This window comes from Pleurodeles waltl, chromosome 12 (assembly GCF_031143425.1).
Source record: "Pleurodeles waltl isolate 20211129_DDA chromosome 12, aPleWal1.hap1.20221129, whole genome shotgun sequence".
Lineage (NCBI taxonomy): Eukaryota > Metazoa > Chordata > Amphibia > Caudata > Salamandridae > Pleurodeles > Pleurodeles waltl.
In genome coordinates this window covers 89,727,619-89,748,718 of record NC_090451.1, presented here as the reverse complement: position 1 = coordinate 89,748,718, position 21,100 = coordinate 89,727,619, and the positions used below count along the sequence as shown (strand labels likewise).

General features: G+C 44.4%; 1 protein-coding gene across 1 annotated transcript in view; it reads left to right on the top strand.

Moving 5' to 3' along the window:
- Positions 1–10,489, top strand: part of TMPRSS9 (transmembrane serine protease 9) — a 143,657-nt gene extending 133,168 nt beyond the window's left edge. The window contains exon 20 of the mRNA XM_069216322.1: positions 10,090–10,489. Within this exon, the coding sequence (XP_069072423.1) occupies positions 10,090–10,251 (162 nt within the window). The 3' untranslated portion in view covers positions 10,252–10,489. The remainder of the gene's footprint in view (positions 1–10,089) is intronic.
- Positions 10,490–21,100: the final 10,611 nt, after the last annotated feature.

Here is a 21,100-nt window from a genome sequence, read left to right as displayed (position 1 = left end):
TGCAGCTCCACTTCCGGCCGTATTAATAATCCTGCAACCAATGCTTCCCGACCTTCTATTGGGTGAGCGCCGTTCTCTCCTCCGCTTGTGACCACATCGGGCTGATCTGAAGGTTTCTGTGCCGCTGTTTGAGAGCCCGGGGGGAGCAGAGGCCGCAGCCTGTCCTGAGGCAGACGTGACGCGGCCTCTGACCGGGATGAGCGCCACCCGCGGAATGTGAGACTGACGCCGCCGGTGTGGCTGGCGTGTGGCGGTACAGGTCGGTGCTGCCCTGTTGAGGGTGGACGAAACCCAAGCTCTGCTCCGATCGAGCTCGGATACTGCCACTAGTGATCCCGTGGGCTGAACCCAGCGGAAGCTGCGTCGGCAGCACGTCCCGAGCCGCAGCCCGCTCTACAATAAGTTAATGGCCGACTGGATCGGACAATTGCCTACCTAACGTGTGGGTGCTGCTCCACCAAAGGGGGTGTATGAAGCATCCGGTGTGCCTCCTGAAGATGCTGGTGGAACGCGGGTCCCCTGGATGCCCACAGCGATCCCCGGGGTTGTTGGTGGCCCCCGGCTCCGGTGGCTGTGGTGCTCGCAGGCGGAGGCAGCTGAGTACATGATCCACCCCGAGGGCACAAGCAGCTTGTACTATGTGCCTGGAAAGGCAGAGTGGGCGCTACAAACGCACAGCGAATGTGGCGTTGCTGTGTTGTACTGCGTTGAGGGGGATACACAAAATAGAGGCCCTGGCCTAACTGAACCGGACACTGTTATGGATGTTCGCACTAGTAGGCTCTCTCTTGGGTAGGCTTGATCGGTGGCACACATCAAGCCGCTACCAACACACTATTTCTTCTGCTGGAGACCGTGTCGTGTCGCTCCCCCATCCTGTACGGAGTCGTGGGACGGCTTGGTGCAGCAAGTGGAACTGTTAGTGGACCCATGTGAGCTCTGTGGTAAACTTGGACACAATGTGGCTACATGCCTTTGTGGGGCTCATCAAGGCTTAACAAAGGGTTGGGAGGCCTTTGGACTCTACAACACCTGATCCACAAACAGACAGCGTTGAAGCACAGTCATACCCGTATTTGCACTCAGGCCTGCCTGCTTTCCCTCCCTCGGTGTGCAGCTGGTGATTAGTAGAACTCTGCGGCAGTGTTGGTGTTGTGTGACACTACGGCCACAAAAAAACAGCTCAGACCAACTAAACTGTCTACAACTGGGCCTCTCTATCGATCGGTACTCTTGGAGTCCACACCTGTGTAGGTTCTCACTGAATGTCCAACCCCTAAAGATACTCCCTGTTGGCATAGGGTTCAAATGGGCAAACGTAAGACCCGAGAGGGCCCACGAACACTATGGATGCACCTGCTCCCCCTGCAGGTGACCAAAGCGTGACTTATCAAGCATTGCAGAAAATGGAAACTACTCTACACAACCATACATCACAGTTTGAAAGGGTACTTCAGGCCATTCTCAACACCAAGACCGTTCTGGAGGCAAAGATTGGCGCAGTAGTGGTAGGCGTCAATTTACTCCGTGCTGATTAGCATATACTGTCAGACCGAGTTGCGGAGGTGGGAAATGACCTGGCTAAGCTGCCTCTGACAGTAAAAATTCTGCAAGAGAAGATACTACATTTGACGACAGAGGTAATTGGCCTAAACCGTAGAACCGAGGACGCAGAAGGGAGATCAAGATGTAATAATATCCACCTGGTGGGCTTTCTGGAACGTGTTGAAGGCCCTAGTGCTGAGTTCCTTTTAGAGAGGTGGCTCACAGAGACCTTACTACGTGACAAGGTCCTGAAGTTCTTTTCAATTGAACGTGCACATAGAGTACCAGGTAGGCCCCCGCCACCAGGAGCACAACCTCACCCGTTGATAGCTAGGGTACATAACTATCGTGACAGGGACCTCTTATTGCAGTTATTTCGCAAAATGTACCCTATACGATACGAAAATGCAATGATCACAGCCTATCCTGACTTTACCGCAGAGGTCCAAGGTAAACGCAACTCTTTCTATCGCGTTAAGGAGCGCCTTCGTGAACATAATATCAAATATGCGCTGCGGTTCCCGGCCAAGCTCCAAGTGCACATTTTTATTTCACCAGAGGATGCCTGGACCTGGCAGCATGCCAAAGACCTAGCGAGACCCGTAAGTGCAGAAAACACAGAGGAAGGCTGGTCTTCTCCAAAGGTAAAGCGCAGGCAACTTAAGCGACAAGGGATTAAACCCACAACCGGACAATTGATTGAGGACGCTCTAAACTATTACAGGACATGTGAAGATTTGTGTCTGATCCTCCGACAGTGACATCCACACAAGCAGATGTTGAACTAGAGCCAGATACCCCCTCTGACTCCACGGATTCCCCATTGGGTCCGCTTCTCACTCCACACTCAGCTGATGATATCTTAAATGTTCCCCCTACCTTGCCGCTTGTAAGTACTATGCTATGCCACGCTACCAGGTCCTATGTTTTGCTTATGTATTTCCCAAACAAGTGGTGGCGTGAGACCTTCTACATAACTTTTTTCCTCTAGGACATTCCCGTTTGGGGTCTGGGCTGTGGGCCGAGAGTGACCATTCGTAGTGCCGGGAGCCGGTACTCTTAGCTTCCAATTACATCATACACGCCCGTTCCATATGGACCTGTTCTACTCAATGCCAGTTAGCGGATCTCATTCTGCTGGGGCACTTATAATATTGTTGTTTGGTATTGTTATTTGCAGTTCTGTTTTTTTCTATTTTTTTGAAGGGTTTCTTTCTGGATGTTTATTTAGATTTATTCTATTAGCGTCACATACCACATCTTACCTACGAGGCCACATACAGATGCTGAGATTATGGAGGCAAACATATAATTGGCTGTTGGCGTCAGGTATCTTTCGGGAACGGCGGTTGTGTGGACCATGTGTGGCTTTAGTTCACTCAATTTCCACATATTCTTATGGCCACATTGGGAAGAAAACTCGCCCCACGATATAATGTGTTGACTTGGAATGTAAGGGGGATGGCGACTTGAAGCAGGCAACAGCGAGTATACGCATATCTTAGGAGACACCAAATACATCTTGCCATGCTGCAGGAAACGCAGCTATCAGATATTAGGCTAGAAAAAACATGTGCAAGGTAGAAGGGACAGCTGTGTGGGACCACATCCTCGTCCTTCGCTCACAGGGTGGCGATTTGGATAGCTCCGGGAGTACCATATGTGAGTGATTGCACACAGACTGACCCAGACGGTAGATACGTGGTGCTGGAGGGCAGCCTGGATGGTTTGCCCCTGTCACTGGTGGCACTGTATGCTCCCAACACTAATCAATGCGGTTTCCTACATACATTGTCTACGGGGACATTCCGCGACCCAGCAACAGATAGCATATGGGGAGGAGACTTCAATTGTGTCTTAGACATTCACATGGATCGTTCATTTCCCCCACTCCCGACACCCCGAGTAACCAAATCTAGCATGAATTAGCAGTATGGGTAACGAGGAATGGCTTAAGGGACGTTTATAGATCGGGATACCCGACACAACGCAAATACTCCTTTTATTCCCCCGTACATCACCTACACACTAGAATAGACATGCTCCTTACATCATCGGCTGTGATTCATAGGGTGCACACCTCAGACTATCTGGCTCGTACCATATCGGATCATCGCCGCTACGGTTGATACTGGACTGGGGGCGTCCGCACACACTCATCCCCACATGGCGCCTCCCGATGGAGGCACTTGCAGACCCCCCCTTTCGCACAGATCTTGCACAGTGCTTAACTATTTATTTCTACTTGAATAATAACATAACGCCCTATTGTGCCACCGAATGGTATGCCCATAAAGCAGTGGTGCAAGGCCACTGTTTGGCAGCCTCGGTGGAAGTAAGGAGGGTATTGATCAAAGAGGTGGAAGGACTGGAGATTAAATTGCGCAAGACAGAGGTGGCAGTGTCTAGGGGAGAGCTACCACTGGAAGAATTGAGGGTGATGAGGGCTGGTCACAGAGAGGCGGATAATAGATTGTGTAAACATGACTACAGACACTTCAGGACACGTCAGTATACAGAGGGAGATAAATCAGGCCGTCAGCTGTCTTGGCTGGTGCGCCAGCTTTCACAGCCCTCACCTACAGGAGCGATCCGTCTGCCTTCCGGGAATATAATCAACTCCCAAGTGGAAATTAACGAAGCCTTCTATGCATACTACCGGTCTCTATATTCACCCCCTACTCTCTCGCCAACATTACAAATGACTAACTTCTTGATGTCCACCCCTCAGAACCACCTGCTGACAGAACAGGCGGATGCAATGGAGGGCCAAATCAGTATAGAGGAACTCCGTCTGGCATTATCACAGATGGCGCGCAGTAAGATACCTGGCTCGGATGGGCTGCCAGTAGAATATCTAACCTCACTAGCACCATATCTTCTACAACCATTACTCCAGGTGTACAACGAAGCATATGATCGGGTACAACTACTGGATTCAATGTGCAAAGCCCTAATAGTTGTACTTCCCAAACCTGGCCGCGACCTTCTAGATGTCCGTTCATACCGCCCTCTCGCTTTACTCAATTCAGATTGTAAACTACTGGGTAAGATCTTAGCAAATAGACTTCTCCCGTTCCTGTCAGGGTTGATCCATACAGACCAATCGGGATTTATACCCGGAAGGAGTACTTTTTTAAATATTAGAAGACTGCTTCGTATAATACATTATGGTAATCGTGAGGAGGCTGTAGCCCTGTCGCTAGACATAAAAAAAGCATTTGATACGCTAAATTGGGAATATCTCATCAACACTCTTGCTGCGATGGGATTTGGCCCAGAATACATCAGGTGGATCAAAACATTGTACGCTAAACTTACAGCCCGTGTCAAAACTGGACAGGTCCTCTCTGCCTCCTTCCCAATAGGAAGAGGAACTAGACAGGGCTGGCAGGTACCCCCCCCCTATTATTTGCAATAGCTATGGAGCCACTCGCTGCAGGCACGGACATGGAGTATCCCGGAACTGGATGCATACCACATCATCTCCTTATATGCGGATGATGCCCTAATTTATCTGCGCGATCATGCTGCCTCGATGACCAGGGTGATGGCGATACTCGATACTTTTGCATCCATCTCTGGCCTCTGTACCAACTTGTCCAAATCATGTATTTACCCTCTCTCCCTTATAACTTCGGAACATCGAGCGACCCTACCTGTTTATCAATTGCCATGGTGCTACTCCACCTTCAAGTATTTAGGGGTAAAGATATATCACTCAATAGATGATCTCAGGGAAGGCGATATAGACAGGATTCTACGTTCAACCCGTGGCTCCCTATCTTTCTGGGTATCACTCCCCCTGTCACCTATGGGGCGAGTAGTCATAGCCAAAATGCTTATTCTTCTTATACTATTTTACGGCGCTCCCGATAATCTTGCCACGATCGTTTTTCAAATCCCTGCACTCGCTGCTGACAGACCTACTCTGAGGAAGGGACAGACGCAGAGTGGTACTGTCCATAACACAATATCCACAAGGTGAGGGTGGACTGGGCATGCCTAATCTTGAATTATACTATGCTGCTGCCCAATTACAATGGCCGGCTGTTTGGCTCGGTGAGGCCCCATCAGCAGAGCGTAACATAATAATGGACGCGCTGGCTCTGTGCTCGATACTTACCTGGCTGCTAGATAGCACTAGTCGCCACAAACCGTGGCCATTCTACTTGATGTTGCCAGATCGTGATGGCAAAGATACATCCATGGTAGAAACACCCTGATTCCATATTCTCCTTTGATCCCATTGTCACAATTACCGGGGGCCCAAGTAATAGCGGAACATCATGAAATGAGCGGCATAGGACTGTTGAATACGGGTGAATACTACTCGGACTCCACTCTAAGATCTTTCAGAGAACCTATGGAATAGGCAGGGACCAGAAGAGAGGCTTTCCTAACATATTATACAATGAAACACCTGATTGTCAATATATGGAAGCGGGGTACTACGGAGCTGCAGGAGTCGCCACTACTTAATGTGATCCTTACAGCCGGTAACACTAAAGGCACTATATCAAGGCTATACAAATTACTGTTGGTTGAAGCCTACCCTGAATTATCTCATGCTAAGGCCTGTTGGGATGCAGCACTTCCTTCTCCATTATCCCTAAGTGCATGGTCCTCTGCACTATCGTTGGTAAAAAATATTTCCTGCAATGCCAGACTTCGTTACACTCAGTTCAACTACATACATCAATGTTACACTTTTCATCCTTGGCGTGGTCTCCCTTAACTTTTTGCCTCTGTTCCCCAGGTTGTTGATGTGTGCTGGACTTTGGTTTTGCTGTTTTTGTTACTCTGGGCACTTTACCACTGCTAACCAGTGCTAAAGTGCAAGTGCTCCTTTACAAAATGTGTATGTAATTGGTTTATCCATGATTGGCATATTTGGTTTACTAGTAAGTCCCTAGTAAGTGCATTAGAGGTGCCAGGGCCTGTAAACCAAATGCTACTAGTGGGCCTGCAGCACTGGTTGTGCCACCTACATCAGTAGTTCTGTAATCATGTCTCAGACCTGCCATTGCAGTGTCTGTGTATGCAATTTTAACTGTAAGTTCGAGTTGGCAAGTGTACCCACTTGCCAGGCCTAAACCTTCCCTTTTCCTACATCTCAGACACCCCTAAGGTAGGCCCTAGGTAGCCCCAAAGGCAGGGTGCAGTGTATGGTTAAGGTAGGACATATAGTAATGTGTTTTATATGTCCTGACAGTGAAATATTGCTAAATTCGTTTTTCACGGTTGCAAGGCCTGTCCCTCTCATAGGCTAACATGGGGGCTACCTTTAAATCTGATTAAAGTGTAGATTCCCTTTGGGAGCAGATGGACATGTGGAGTTTGGGGTCTCTGAGCTCACAATTTAAAAATACATCTTTTACTAAAGTTGATTTTAAGATTGTGCGTTTGAAAATGCCACTTTTAGAAAGTGAGCATTTTCTTGCTTATACCATTTCTGTGACTCTGCCTGTTTGTGGATTCCCTGTCTGGGTCAGTTTGACAGTTGGGCTGGTTGCACCTCACACTAGACAGTGACACAAAGGGAGCTGGGGTGTAGCCTGCATATCCTGATGAGCCATCTGTGCTAGGAGGGAGGGGAGGAGTGGTCACTCGCACCTGAAAGGGCTGTGTCTGCCCTAACACAATGCAGTCTCCAACCCCCTGATGAGTGTCTGCGGCCTGGCATGGGCAAGGCAGGATTTCACATTCCAAAGAGACTTTACTTTGAAGTAAGCCTACTTCAAAGGAGAAATTGGGTATAAGAAGGGCACCCAAACCCACAGACTTTTGAACACTTCTGGAAACAAGAGGAACCTCTGCCTGGAGAAGAGCTGAGGAAAAGTGCTGCCCTGCCTGTGACTGTGCTTTGTGGAGCTATCCTGCAGTTGCTGCTTCTCCCAGAGTAAGATGGCAAAGACTGGACTTTGTGTGCCTTCCATCTTGTGAAGAAATCTCCAAGGGCTTGATTTAGAGCTTGCCTCCTGTTGTTTGAAGTCTCAGGGACAGTAAAGACTTCTCTCTACCAGCATCTGGAGTCTCTGGAGAGACCCCTGCTCTGACAAGTGGTGCCCTATCCAGTCCCTGGGCCCTTGAATGGAAAGCTGGTGGAAATCCAAGGAAATTGACTTCGGACGAATTCGGACCGACGCCGCTGCTGAATCCAGTGACGCCACCTGCACCCGACGCCGTAACCTTCGCTGGAACGCGACACTCTTCGCAGGCCCGACGCTCCTGCAGCCCTGCTGAAGTCAGCGACTCCGTGGAAGTTGCCCCACCACGTCGTGGCCGACGCTGCTCGAAGTGCGCGGATTCAACTATTCGCACCGGCGCCGCGATCCTCGACTTTGCGCATCGACTTGTTTTCACTCTTCACCAAAGGTACTGTACTTGGGGGTCTACGTGACTCTGTGTCCGGCGCCGCTGGTGTCAGCTTGTTGGAAACGACTCCGTCACGATGCCGTGTTAACACCTCATCGAAGCATTTTGTGTTTCTGAGCACTATTTTTGAGTTTAATCTTTAAAAATTAATAACTTGACTTGTGTATGTCAGATTTGTGTCGTTTTGGTCTTGGTTTGTTTAGATAAATATTTCCTATTTTTCTAAACTGGTGTTGTGTCATTTTGTAGTGTTTTCATTAAGTTACTGTGTGTGTTGGTACAAATACTTTACACCTAGCACTCTGAAGTTAAGTCTACTGCTCTGCCAAGCTACCAAGGGGCTAAGCAGGGGTTAGCTGAGGGTGATTCTCTTTTACCCTGACTAGAGTGAGGGTCCTTGCTTGAACAGGGGGTAACCTGACTGTCAACCAAAGACCCCATTTCTAACAATCACTCTTACTTATCCCCGTCCCGCATTAAAAGGATATATGCCAGTTCAGATCCGATGTGTCCTAGATGTGCGCTGCCAGCGGTAGACTTTTACCATATGGTGTGGAGCTGCTGCCCATTAAACACGGCTTGGCGGCATGTCACTGATACTATAGCAGGCATCACTGACCACACTCTGAATTTAACCCCAGAGTCTTGTTTGTTGGGCTTGCGCCGTCCTGCCGAAGGCAGCAAACATCTACATAAATTCATTGATCTAGCCTTCATAGTGTTTAAACGCCTGATGGCCACACATTAGAAGGCTCCACACGCCCCAGAACACACTACTTGGCTGTGCGATTTATTACAGTGCTCTCATGCTGAAGCTCAAACATTACAACAGTTACAGCACAAAGGGCTGATTCGGGAAGGTGCAGAGATATGGGATGCCTTTATTGTTGGCACAGAAGCTAAAAGCGATATATATCCACCTTGCATCTTGATACACATTACGGGCTATCGTATTTTCCAAACTTCCCTACCTAATGATTGCATTATGTCACGGTAGATAAATTCTATACCTCAACCACTTTGCACTGCTGGGCTCACGCACATTAGACGCTTTGACATTACATAAGATGCGCTCTATCAGTTAACGAAAAACCCATTTCGTGCTGTCCTGTTTCCGGCGTACTGTACGGCCCAACATGCCAACCTATCTATAGACTATTGTATTGGATAACAAATCCTTCCCCCCATTCACCTATCTATAGACTATTGTATTGGATAACAAATCCTTCCCCCCATTCACCTATCTATAGACTATTGTATTGGATAACAAATCCTTCCCCCCATTCACCTATCTATAGACTATTGTATTGGATAACAAATCCTTCCCCCCATTCACCTATCTATAGACTATTGTATTGGATAACAAATCCTTCCGCCCATTCACCTATCTATAGACTATTGTATTGGATAACAAATCCTTCCCCCCATTCACCTATCTATAGACTATTGTATTGGATAACAAATCCTTCCCCCCATTCACCTATCTATAGACTATTGTATTGGATAACAAATCCTTCCCCCCATTCACCTATCTATAGACTATTGTATTGGATAACAAATCCTTCCCCCCATTCACCAGTACAGATGTCTTGTCTCTCCATCTTAGCCGTAGTTAATATCTCAAGAATCCTATAGTTTGCACAAAAGATATTAATGTGATGCAGTTTAACAGTTTAATGTTTTGTAGTATTTCACAGTACAGAAGACAAGGATACGCTATGCACTGTATGAATATATACATTATCGTAAATGTAATTTCCGTTTTTTCTTTATTATATAAATGTACTGATGTTTGTAGATATGTTTAATGAACAGATTTTAAAAAAAAAACACCATGTACACAGTAAGCACTGCTTTCACATCTGTACTGCCAGTGTGTTCCCTATCCACACAACTTAAAAACATGGATCTGCAGTACGCCAAATACAGTTCTATTATTATGTCTATAATTAATATTAATGTATTTTTATGTACATAAGTTGGTGGCATTTTTTTCGGCGCAACTCTTTCCAGAACTTCCTGAATTCAATTGTTATTCAACATTGTGCTTTAGGGAGTACTCATTTTGATTGGTGAAAATACTTGTTGCCAATTTTGTGTAGGGTGAATATTTTGGCCATTGTTTTTATTTATTTCATCTTTGCTCTGTTTTTTTTTTCTCTCCAGGGTGATGCTGGTGGTCCGCTGGCCTGTCGGGAGCCCTCAGGAAGGTGGTTTCTTGCCGGCATCACAAGCTGGGGTTATGGATGCGCCAGGGCCTATTTCCCAGGAGTCTACACGCGGGTCACTGCTGTCAGGAGCTGGATTGGCCAGAATCTAAGACTGTGAGGTTTCTATGCTCCACTCAGGAAAGAAGGAATTCTCCAAATAAAAAGGGATTTCTTCAACTTGGACTAAAGATACGCCCAATCGTGAACTTTTCCTGGACATGTCTAATCGGTGAAGATTTCCCACAACTTTGACGCAATTCATGTATGCTGCAAAAGACTTCTCTGTGCAAATGCCGATGGTAGTGGTAGCGACACGTTTTTATTTTTTGCATCTATACAATGATATTTAGATAATATTTTCTATAAATAAATGTGATACATCTAATTGACTGCAATGCATTTTCCTCATTCACTTGTTTCTAAGTTGAATCTACTCATCCATGTTGACTAGTAACTTGTTTCCTTCACAGTCAAGACCAACTTAAATCACACATCAACTGAAGTATTACAAGATGCTAATCAAAATAATTACAAACAGAGCATCTATTCATTGATTAACTCCACAATCATGGGAAACTGGGCTCAGGGTGTGATAACTGGAGTCTTTAGTTCTGGTGTCTTGGGGCCATCTTACTATTGGGCCTCAAGCTGAGCACCAAGTGCACCCCTTTATCAGACCCTCAATTAGGTAAGGCAGTACAGTGTTTATGAACGGAAACTCAGAACTCATAAAAGCAGTACAATTCCGCTTAATAAGTCAGTGTCCAAATATTGAATTTACTTGTTAAAAGAAAAGTACTTCTTTTCTTTTAAAACAATGCCCACCATCCAATTTTGCTGCACGAGATGACATTGGTTCAGAGAGAGAAATAAAGTCTTACATCAAATTAAACAGTCATGAACTGCTCACTCTTCAACTGCTGCATGCTGATACATTCTTTGATTGTTAAATGTCACTACAATTAGACCTTGCAAGCACCTTTCATGCTCAGGTCTTGCCAGGTGGTGTTCAACAGGATTTCTTTGTGGGGTTGTTTGAAGACAATTGAGGAATGTATGCAGAATCTGTCCGGGCAAATAGATCACATCTTATGTCAAGTAAATTGAGGCAGAGGGTAGAGCTAGGAGACCCCTGGTAAAGGGAAGAGGAGGTAAACTACAACTGAGAAATAGGACAACATCCATATCCACCGGATTCTGAAACGCATTCTAGTGAACAGTAGGGAAATTCAAGGAATCCTTCAGTGCCTGCTCCCAGGTCAGTCAAAAGGCCAGAGCATGAATCACCTGAGGTCCTACATTTTCTGTTGCCATATATACAAAGAAGAATTCAAAACAGATTTCCTGCTACACCCAGTCAAACATGCACACAGGATCCACACTCAATTTGTGTCATAAAGTACCCTTCACAGATGGAAGTGGGGTAGTTACGTGTTAAATACCATGGGCCTGATTAAGAGTTTGGCGGACAGGAAAGCCTGTCCTCCAAACTCCCGACAGGGTGGCTCTGCCGCCTTCATGGTGACCATCCTCAGTTTCCACCCCCCGGCCTAGTGGGAAACAGGCTACATCATTGTACAGACAGTGAACATTGAGACGGTGCTGGGCAGGGGGACCACTGCACTGCCCATGGCAAGTGCAGGGGCCCCCGTGGCCCCCTGCACCTGTTCTCCGCCAGCCTTTTCATGTCTGTAAAACTACCATGAAAAGGCTGGCGGAGAACAAGGTCGTAATCTTCAGGGCAGTGCTGCCCTGGCGGATTACTACCACTGTCACCGCCAGGCTACCGGAATCATGGATCCTGGCAGTGCTTGCAGTTCCCTGGCGGTCTGACTGGCATGATTTTAATGTGGCGGTCTGAAGACCGCCACACTCCTAATGAGGCCCCATGCTTTTCTTTAGGGACATTCATGTGTGAGATGTAGAATAAACACCAAGGACCCAATTACGAGTCTGGCGGACACTAGACTGCCAGACTCGCTATGGCAATCCGGACTGCCGTGGGGTTGACTGTCTGACCATCAAATTAAGGGTTTAGCAGTCAGACCACCAAAAGACCGCCAGGATCAGTGATCCCGAAGGGATAATGGCAGTCGTGGTTGTAATCAGCCACGGCGAAGCTGAAGTCAGCGCCGCCATTCTGATTACAACCTTGTCCCCTGCCAGCCTTTTCACAGTGGTCTGACCATCCTGAAAAGGGTGGCCAAGAACAAGTGAAGGGATCCCCCTGCACAGCACCCCTTAAACGCACACTGTCTATTGTGCAAAAAGAACATTTCCAGGGTGCTGCTGCACCCTGCGTAAGGCAGCATTGCTGCTGGCTCAGTTATGAGCAGGGAACAATGCTGCTGCACCTTTCCCATGGGGCTGAGGTTTCCTCCTGTCAGGCCAGTGGGAAAGTTGTAACGGGGCGGACGGAGTGACAGCCAGCACCCTGGCGGTCTGCTCGTCCTGAGTTCAGCAGACGGATGTTTCCATCTGCTAAACTCACAATGACCCCCCAAATCTAATGAGTGTTAGTCATTCTTTCTATAAAATAGTTTTTTTTATTTATATGATGACCTTGATCCAGAATCATGAAGTCAGCCCTGTATCTGGAATTTGACAGCAGGCTTGAAAAATAAATTACGAGTCTTTAATACCAAAGCACTTCCATACCATCAATTTTACACACAAAATCAATGCCCTGGTCTTTTAGAGTCATTTCTACATTTTTTTTTTTTTTTTTTTAGTTTTTATGGAGTTTTTGTTATATTTTAATCGCATTGTATTTTAATTTACAATTTTATTTTTTGTTTATATTCTTTAATTTTGTTTTTAAATGTAATTTCATTTTTATTGTGTGCATTTTTATTTTTATTTTTTAATTGTTAATATTTTAGTTTTTTTAATTTAATTTTTGTATTTTAATTTTTAATTTTGATATTTTAATTATTCTTTTTATTTACTTTCTTAAAATGCATGTCTCAATGATTTTTCAAATGTTCAGTCATGTTTTGAAGAACCTATTATATTTTTTGTAAAGATTTTTAATTTCTGATGTATTTATTTTTTATGTGTTTTTATATTTAGAATTATTTTGTGTTTTTTTTAACATTTTCTTTTTAATGCTTAAATTTAATATATTTTTATTTTTTTATACTTGAAAATTGTTCATTTTTATTGTTTTAAACTTTGTTCATTTTTGTTTTTCTTATTTTTGTCAATTGTTTTTATTTTTACACTTTTGTTTGTATGGGGTTTTTTATTTTTTATTTTTATTTTTGCTTTTATATTTTGTTTTATTTATTTTATCTTTTTCACTATTTATTTATTCATTTAATTTTTAAATGTTTCTATTCTCAGATTGCACTTTCCCCTTTATTTGTTTTATTTTTATTGCTTTATTTTTTCTTTTTATATTCTTTTAGTTTTTATTCTGTTAATTTGTATTATTTCACATTTGTTCTTTTATTGCTTTCTTTTTATCTTTTATAGTTTTAAATTTTTTCTTTTATTTATTTTCTTCATTTTTCGTTTTTCAATTTTCATTTCATTTTAATTCTCATAATACCAATAAACACATTTTTTTTAAATTAAAATATAAAATGCAAAGTAAAAAAAATTTAAATGTATAAAAACATTTAAAAATTAAATAAAAATTCAAAAGAATAGAAAAATAGAAAATTACAAATTCTAAAAAGTAGAAAGTAACAAAATAAAATAAAACTAAAAAAATGAAAATGTTATAATAAAAAAGTAAAATAAGCAAATAGAAAGTATTAAAGAAAAACAAAATAATGAAATAAAAAATAACATTTAAAAGGGTTAACAATCAAAAATATAAAAACTGAATATGAAGAATAAACAAAAATGACTAAACAAAATTCAAAATGGAAACACAACTTCAAAAGAATAAAAGGATTTGAAATAAAATGACAACTATAATAAAAGAAATATATTGTATCCATACTCCGGGGTGGGGTAGGAAGTGAAACACAGGAAGAGTAAAGTCAATACAGCTAATTCATAAGAAGGAGTAGATACAAAGTAACTTGTATGCAATGGGTGGGCTCTAAGCCCACTATAAGCTAACAATATGCCTCTCCATCAACAGTGTATCTCCCTTTAGGCATGGACCTAGAAATGGGAAGAAGAAAAGACCAATAAAAGTAAAACATGGACAACTACAGAGCTGCCTCTCAGCTGAGACACTGAAGCATATTAATTTTCAGAAGGATGTTGACAATAAATAAGTCAGGCCAACTGTTGTTAATATACCTGTTCATATTAAGCAGGTCAGGTGTGTGTTTTTTGTCAGTAGCTTCTTGGCATAAGAAAAACAGTTCTGCTGATTTGAGAATATCTCCCACAAGACAATAATGCATTACATGTACTTTTTTTTAGCACTCAAGGGAATCAACAGTTTGGGACAGGCAAATAACCTCTCTTATTAGTTATAAAACTGCAAATATATACAAAATTATACATGAAAAAAAGACAAAATATTTCCTAAAATGGCATAACAATGATTAACTAATTGCAATCTTCTACTCTGAGGGTTTGAAATTGGAGTTATCTACCCCTGCCGACTACTTTGACCTGTGATATTCTGTCCAACAAAATACCTGTCTACATGCTTTAAGATAGAGTAGTGACAGTCCACTCAAGGGTCAACTGGCTATAATATTTGTTTTCACAATAAACAAGTCAGACCTACTGCCTTTGTCATAGCTTTTTGTGGACAGAGCAGTTACACAGCTTCTCCACATTGCTTGTTGCCATAATTAACTCAGTCCTGCTGCACTGACGTTCTACCTCCCCATAAGGCAAAACGTGCAGTACAAACACTTTTTTCACAGAAGAACACAACGTCTGCCCAATCAAAATCTGGGCTCAAGTAGATAAATAAGTTGGGTAAACTCAAAGTAGTGGTTCTTAAGGCTCTTTTTTCCGTTGATCACATAAGTCAAGGAGTGATGTGTAGTCACACTAAAAAAACACAAAGGGCCTGATTTACGTGTATGGTGGTCCTAAGACCGCCATACCTGCAATGGCGGTCCCAACGCCGCATCCTTGGCGGTCCAACTACCAGATTTGGATGCTAGTGGTCAGTCCGCCACAAGACCAGCGCCACTGCCAGGATCTTGGATACCATCGCGTTGGTGATGGGGAAAGTTGTGGTCAAGAACGGCGGTGCTGATGTTGGGACCACAGTGCTGATCACAACTTGCCTTTCCACCGGCCTGCAGAGTCCCTCCTGTCAGCACTGTCTGTAATGATAACAGTGCGCATTCTGACTGTACTGGCAACGCAGAAGTGTGGCAGCATTGGCCTCAGCTGTTCCTTGGAGCGTTTCATTCCTGAAAATAATACATTTTCAAACTACCACCAGGTCCTACATTTCTCAAAATGGTCTCTTGAAACTTCTAATCAAAAAGATCTTCCAGATGCAAAATGATGAATCTACAAAATATACTATGAAAATAAAAAGCATCCTCAGCTCTGAGGTTTCATGCAAATATGAGTTTTTAAGGTGTTGATTGATGTTTCTGCTTCCCAATGTGTAGGGAACAAGAAGATAGTATTTTCCTGCTCCCTTGTATTGTACCACAACAATGCAATCAATAAACCCTTTCTCAAATATGTTTAGAATAAAGGGCCTAATTAAGAGTTTGGCGGGCGGGAAAGCCCATCCACCAATCTCCCAACAGGGTGGCTGCCACATTCATGGCAACCTCCCCCCCAGAGTTATTAAGAGTTTCCCGCTAGGTCGGCAGGCAGAAACCTCAGTTTCTGCCCGACAACCTAGCAGGAAACAGGTTACACCATTGTCTCCGGCTCATAATCGAGCCGGCCGCAATGCTGTAGCCCATAGGGTGGACCAGCACCCTTGCAATGTTCACTGTCTGCAAACACACTTGTAATGAGGCCCATAATGTTTAGAAATAAATGATAAAAGCAGAATGTATACAATTCCTAACTGCATGAGGTGAACTGGAGCACTTTCTGCATTAAATGCTGTTTTTACCCCATGCTTAATTTGTAAAAACAAGGGCAGGGTCTGAGGTTGTTTTTGTAGGAGCTGGCCACCAGTGCTGCCGAGTGCCAGGATTGTTAAATACCATGCCTAATCTTGATTCTACCCTTGCTCTGGGGCATAGTCTGATAATCAAAAGTAAGCTCCACTCCACAAAAATGACCCACCAACTGCAACCATTGGCACAAAATAAGTACGGCTTCCATTTTTTAACTACCAGTGATTGCCTTATCCACACAGTTTAACAGCGTGGACTACTGCATTGCAATGCATTTCTATTGGATCAACAATCAAACATAAGCCCCGATTATGAGTTTGATGGATGGGAACACCCATCTGCAAAACTCCTGATAGGAGTGGTTACGCTGTTCTGGCGACCTCCCCGCCAGCCCCATTAGGTCTTTCCACTAGGCTGACTGGCAGAAATAAAGGTTTCCACCAGTCAACCCAGTGGGAAAGTGGCGGCAGCATTGTCACGGGCTCAAAATAGAGCCGGCGGCAGTGCTGCCACATGCAGGGGGCACTAGCACCCCCACAATGCGCACTGTCTGCACAGCAGACAGTGCGCATTTTGAGGATGCTGGTAGGGGGACAACTGCACTGCCCATGGGCAGTGCAGGGGCCTGTTTGTGGCCCTTTACACTTGTTCTCCACCAGCCTTTTCATGGTGGAGAAACTGCCATGAAAAGGCTGGCGGAGAACAAGGTTGTAATCAGCATGGCGGTGCTGAGTTCAGTGCTGCCCTGGCTGATAGCAACCTGCACCGCCGTCAGCCTGTCAGGATGTAGGATCCTGGTGGGAACAGTGGTAGGTTGGTCTGCCCACCAACCTCGTAATGTGGTGCTCGGACCGCCACAACTACGGCAGTCTGACATCCACCATGACATTGGCGGTCCTCGGAGCGCCAATGTCGTAATCTGTCCTGTAGTGCTTCCTCAAGTATTTATATAAGTAGATGGCATTTTGTACAGCCCAAACCTAAACAAAAGCCTTGTTCTTAGATGTGTTCTTTAACCACCACTGTGCTTAAGATAGTCCTGTGTTTGCTTGGTAAAATACCTAGCAATATTATCACTGTTGCCAGTTTTGAATAGGGTGAAAACACTGGTAAATTGTTTTTATTTGTTCCATATTTTGGTCTTTTTTTAATTTCCTCCAGGGAGGCTCCGGTGATCCCCTGGCTTGTCTGAAGCTGACAAAAAGTCATTATTAGCTGGAGTTACGGTTGCACCTGGGGTAATTCCATGGAGTACATGCAAGTTACTGCTGCCAGTCTCTGGACTGTGCACAATCTAAGGCTGTGACGTTTCCATGCTCCACTCAATGAAGATGAAATACTCCTCATAAAGAGGGATTTCTTCAACTTAGACGAAAGACAAGTCCTAGATACCACAGTGCAATTGGCGATGACAGTGGTACCAGCTCTTTTTATTTTTTTCAATTACACAGTGATATTTATAGAACATTTCCTATATATATGATGTCTCTCATTGACTGCAATTAACTTTACTATATTCACTTGTTTCGGATTTCCACATATTCACTGTGATTTTTATAACAATAATGCACAACTGCAATTGTTCTCACAATCCCATTCAGTTATCAGTCACATCTGCTAGACTTTGTAGACACTGTTGCACAGTGGTTAATTTGCAAAATCAGAAAGGATATAAGTCATCCAGTAAAATAGATTAACGATTAGAGGCCCAGGCAACCAAACAAAACTACTACACAACACTCATCCTGTCATCATTCTACTGATGGACAGAGTAATTTCAAGCAAATGCAACTAATCCGAATACTATAAACTTAGGCCCATATTTATGAAACGTTTGCGCTGCCTTTGCGTAATGTTTTATGATGCAAAAGTGTCGCTAACGTAACTCCATATTTATATTTTGATGCTAGACCCGTCTAGCGTCAAAACATTGTGACAATGAGATGCAAGGTAGGCATTCCCTTCCTAAAAATGACGCTAGGCCTCTAGCGCCATATTTACCTCTCGACGCAAAAACAACAGATACCAAGGAAGCAGACCGCAAAAATGGCGCTAAGTCTGATTAGAGTCAAAATCTAACACCTGGTCAAACCAGGTGTTAAAAGAGGCCCACACACCACAACTCAAAGAAAACACACAGAAGGAGCATTTGCAACCCCCAGGACAACATGGAAGTGGCACTGCTCCAGCTTGGCACACGCTGCAGATGCCAGCGAAGACAGCAGGTCCCTCCCCGACCACCGCAGCAACTCCAAACACCACCACAGCAGCCACAAAGCCAGCGCAGAAGGTGGGAGAGGATCTTCAGGCAGCAGACAGCCATCCTTCGCATCAGGGAACAAGATATCATCAGGATGTACCGATTGAACCGGGAGTCCATTGTACGCCTGCTGCACCACATTGCACCACACATCACAGCGAGGGTGCAAACTCCCTCTACTACTATTCCACCCATGACAAAACTCCTTGCTGTCCTTCATACGCTGGTGTCTGGATCTTTTCAGATAACGGGAGCACAAGTGGCTGGTATGTCCCAGCCATCATTCTTGGTCCTCCTACCTAAGGTCCTGGATGCTATCATACACCTCACACCCCACCACATATGCTTCCCAAACACCCAGCATTTGGAGCAGGAGACCAAGCAAGGTTTCTACCAAATTGCTGGGTTCCCCCATGTGCTGGGTGCAATGGACTGCACCCACATGCAACTGATGCCACCTGCAGCAACGGCACCTCTAGATAGGAACCGCAAGCACACCCATTCAATCAATGTGCAAGCCATTGTGGACCACTGTGGGCTCTTCACTAACATCCTAGCAAAATATCCCAGCAGCATCTATGATGCCTACAAAGTCCACCATTGCAATGAGCGGTTCCAGAGTGGGCAATATGGCAATGTTCTACTCGTAGGAAAGCCACAATACCAATCATTAGACACACAACACGCCAACCATGTAGGACAAACAAGACATACCCCACATGAAATAAACATGGGCAGGGGAACACAGATGTACAGGCAACAACACATATGCAACATGCCACACTACGCTGCAATCATTGCACACCACAAACACATACACCCACATGTATATAACACAGCCACAACCTGACAGGCACACCACATGTGGACAGGTGGAGCAATGTCTCCTTTGCATACAGAAGCTACCCACAAACCACTACAAGTGTCCACTGGTTGACAACTAAATACAGATCCCACACACATTACACCAAACAAAGAATAGCTCAGCTATGTTAACGGCATAAGCCATGGCCATTTAAAGAAAAGTCACACATAGGCACAGCCCCACATAAATCATGGCAGCACCTATATCAAATGCCACCCAAGTGGTGCCATTACCAACTACATATCATCTACACATACCTGACATACCTGTAGTGTGCACATACACCTGTCTGCTGCATTGGGTCGCACACATACGAATGCATATTAACCTGCCATGAAAGACCATGGGGCAGAATCATGAGAAATGGGGCAGCGCCTACTCCAGTGCCACTCACATGTGCCCCTTAGTGCCCCCTAACACCACGTCTGTTCCATATACTAGAAATGGTCCACCATGTTGCAGAGTTTGTATAAAACTATAAAGTTGATGAATGCCTTAGTAAGACTCGGCAGGAGTATAGAGGACATACCTGACCTCACGTACACCGTACATAGGGACCCATGTGAAAAATAGGTGTGCCCCCTACCAAAGCCTGCACTGTGCATGTGTTGAAAGTGTCTGTGATAAATCATGTATTGGAAGCTAGGAGATACTACGGTACCAAATTAGATCATCCTACAAATGTGTGATTCACATCCTTGTACACTTGATGGCTGGCACAAACATCTTTTGCCACAAAGGGTAACTAAGTGTCACACCACATGCATAGTGCCACATGGTAAAATGGATGGCAGTTTGACTTTGTAGGGCTACCATGATGTCTCTACATCTGACATCATTGTGGGGCAAGGAGGTGGCAGGTTCCATCCAACATAAGGACACTGCCTCAAATATGGACTACATAACACATTTTTGTAATAGCGTAACCATCAGTTTGGAATCAATTTGAAAATTCCCAGGTCCTTTAACCACTACCCAAGATTGTCATGTCCATCAACACAGACCAATGAAACAATTTCACAAGAACAGCAACATACACTATACCACAAGCAAGTCTGAGTCACCACTCCACCTACAACTATCAACTGCCATGGTATATTCCAAACCACTATCAAGCTTAACCAACACATCTTCTCTCATTTCATTGCAGCTGATCAAGATTATGGCATACAGCCATGGGTAATGACTCCATTTGCCCATACCACAATGGTAGAGGAGTGTGCATACAACGAAGGGCACAGAAGAACACGCAATGTGGTGGAGAGGACATTTGGGCTTCTGAAGTCAAGGTTCAGGTGCATGGCCCTGACAGGAGGAAGACTTTTGTATGCTCCACCACTGGTATGTAAAATCATACTGGCATGTGCAATCCTCCATAACATATTTATAAAAACAAATGTTCCCTGGGATGAACAGGCTGATGTCCCCAAAGAGGATGAAGATGATGGAGCAGCTAATTTGGGGGGGAAACAACAGAACACTGCTGCAAGAGTTCGCAGGAGACTCCACATAGTAGAGAACTTTTTATACATAGTGACTGGACTATCAACATCACAATGTAAATAGCACAAATAAAATACATTGCACCTGAATCTCCTTGGTCTACTCATTCTCCGCTATATCTACCATTGGAATGTGACTCAGACCTCAGGGAGCAGGGAAGAAACACAATAGTTACAAGTATGGTAGCAACATCGTTTGTGATTTAAGAGGGTCTACTGCCTCTATTTCACATATCAGTGACACGCAATTCACTGGGCATGTGACTCCTGAAGGCCTAGATCCATGCACCACTACATATATTGTGCCATCAAGTGGGCAAGGT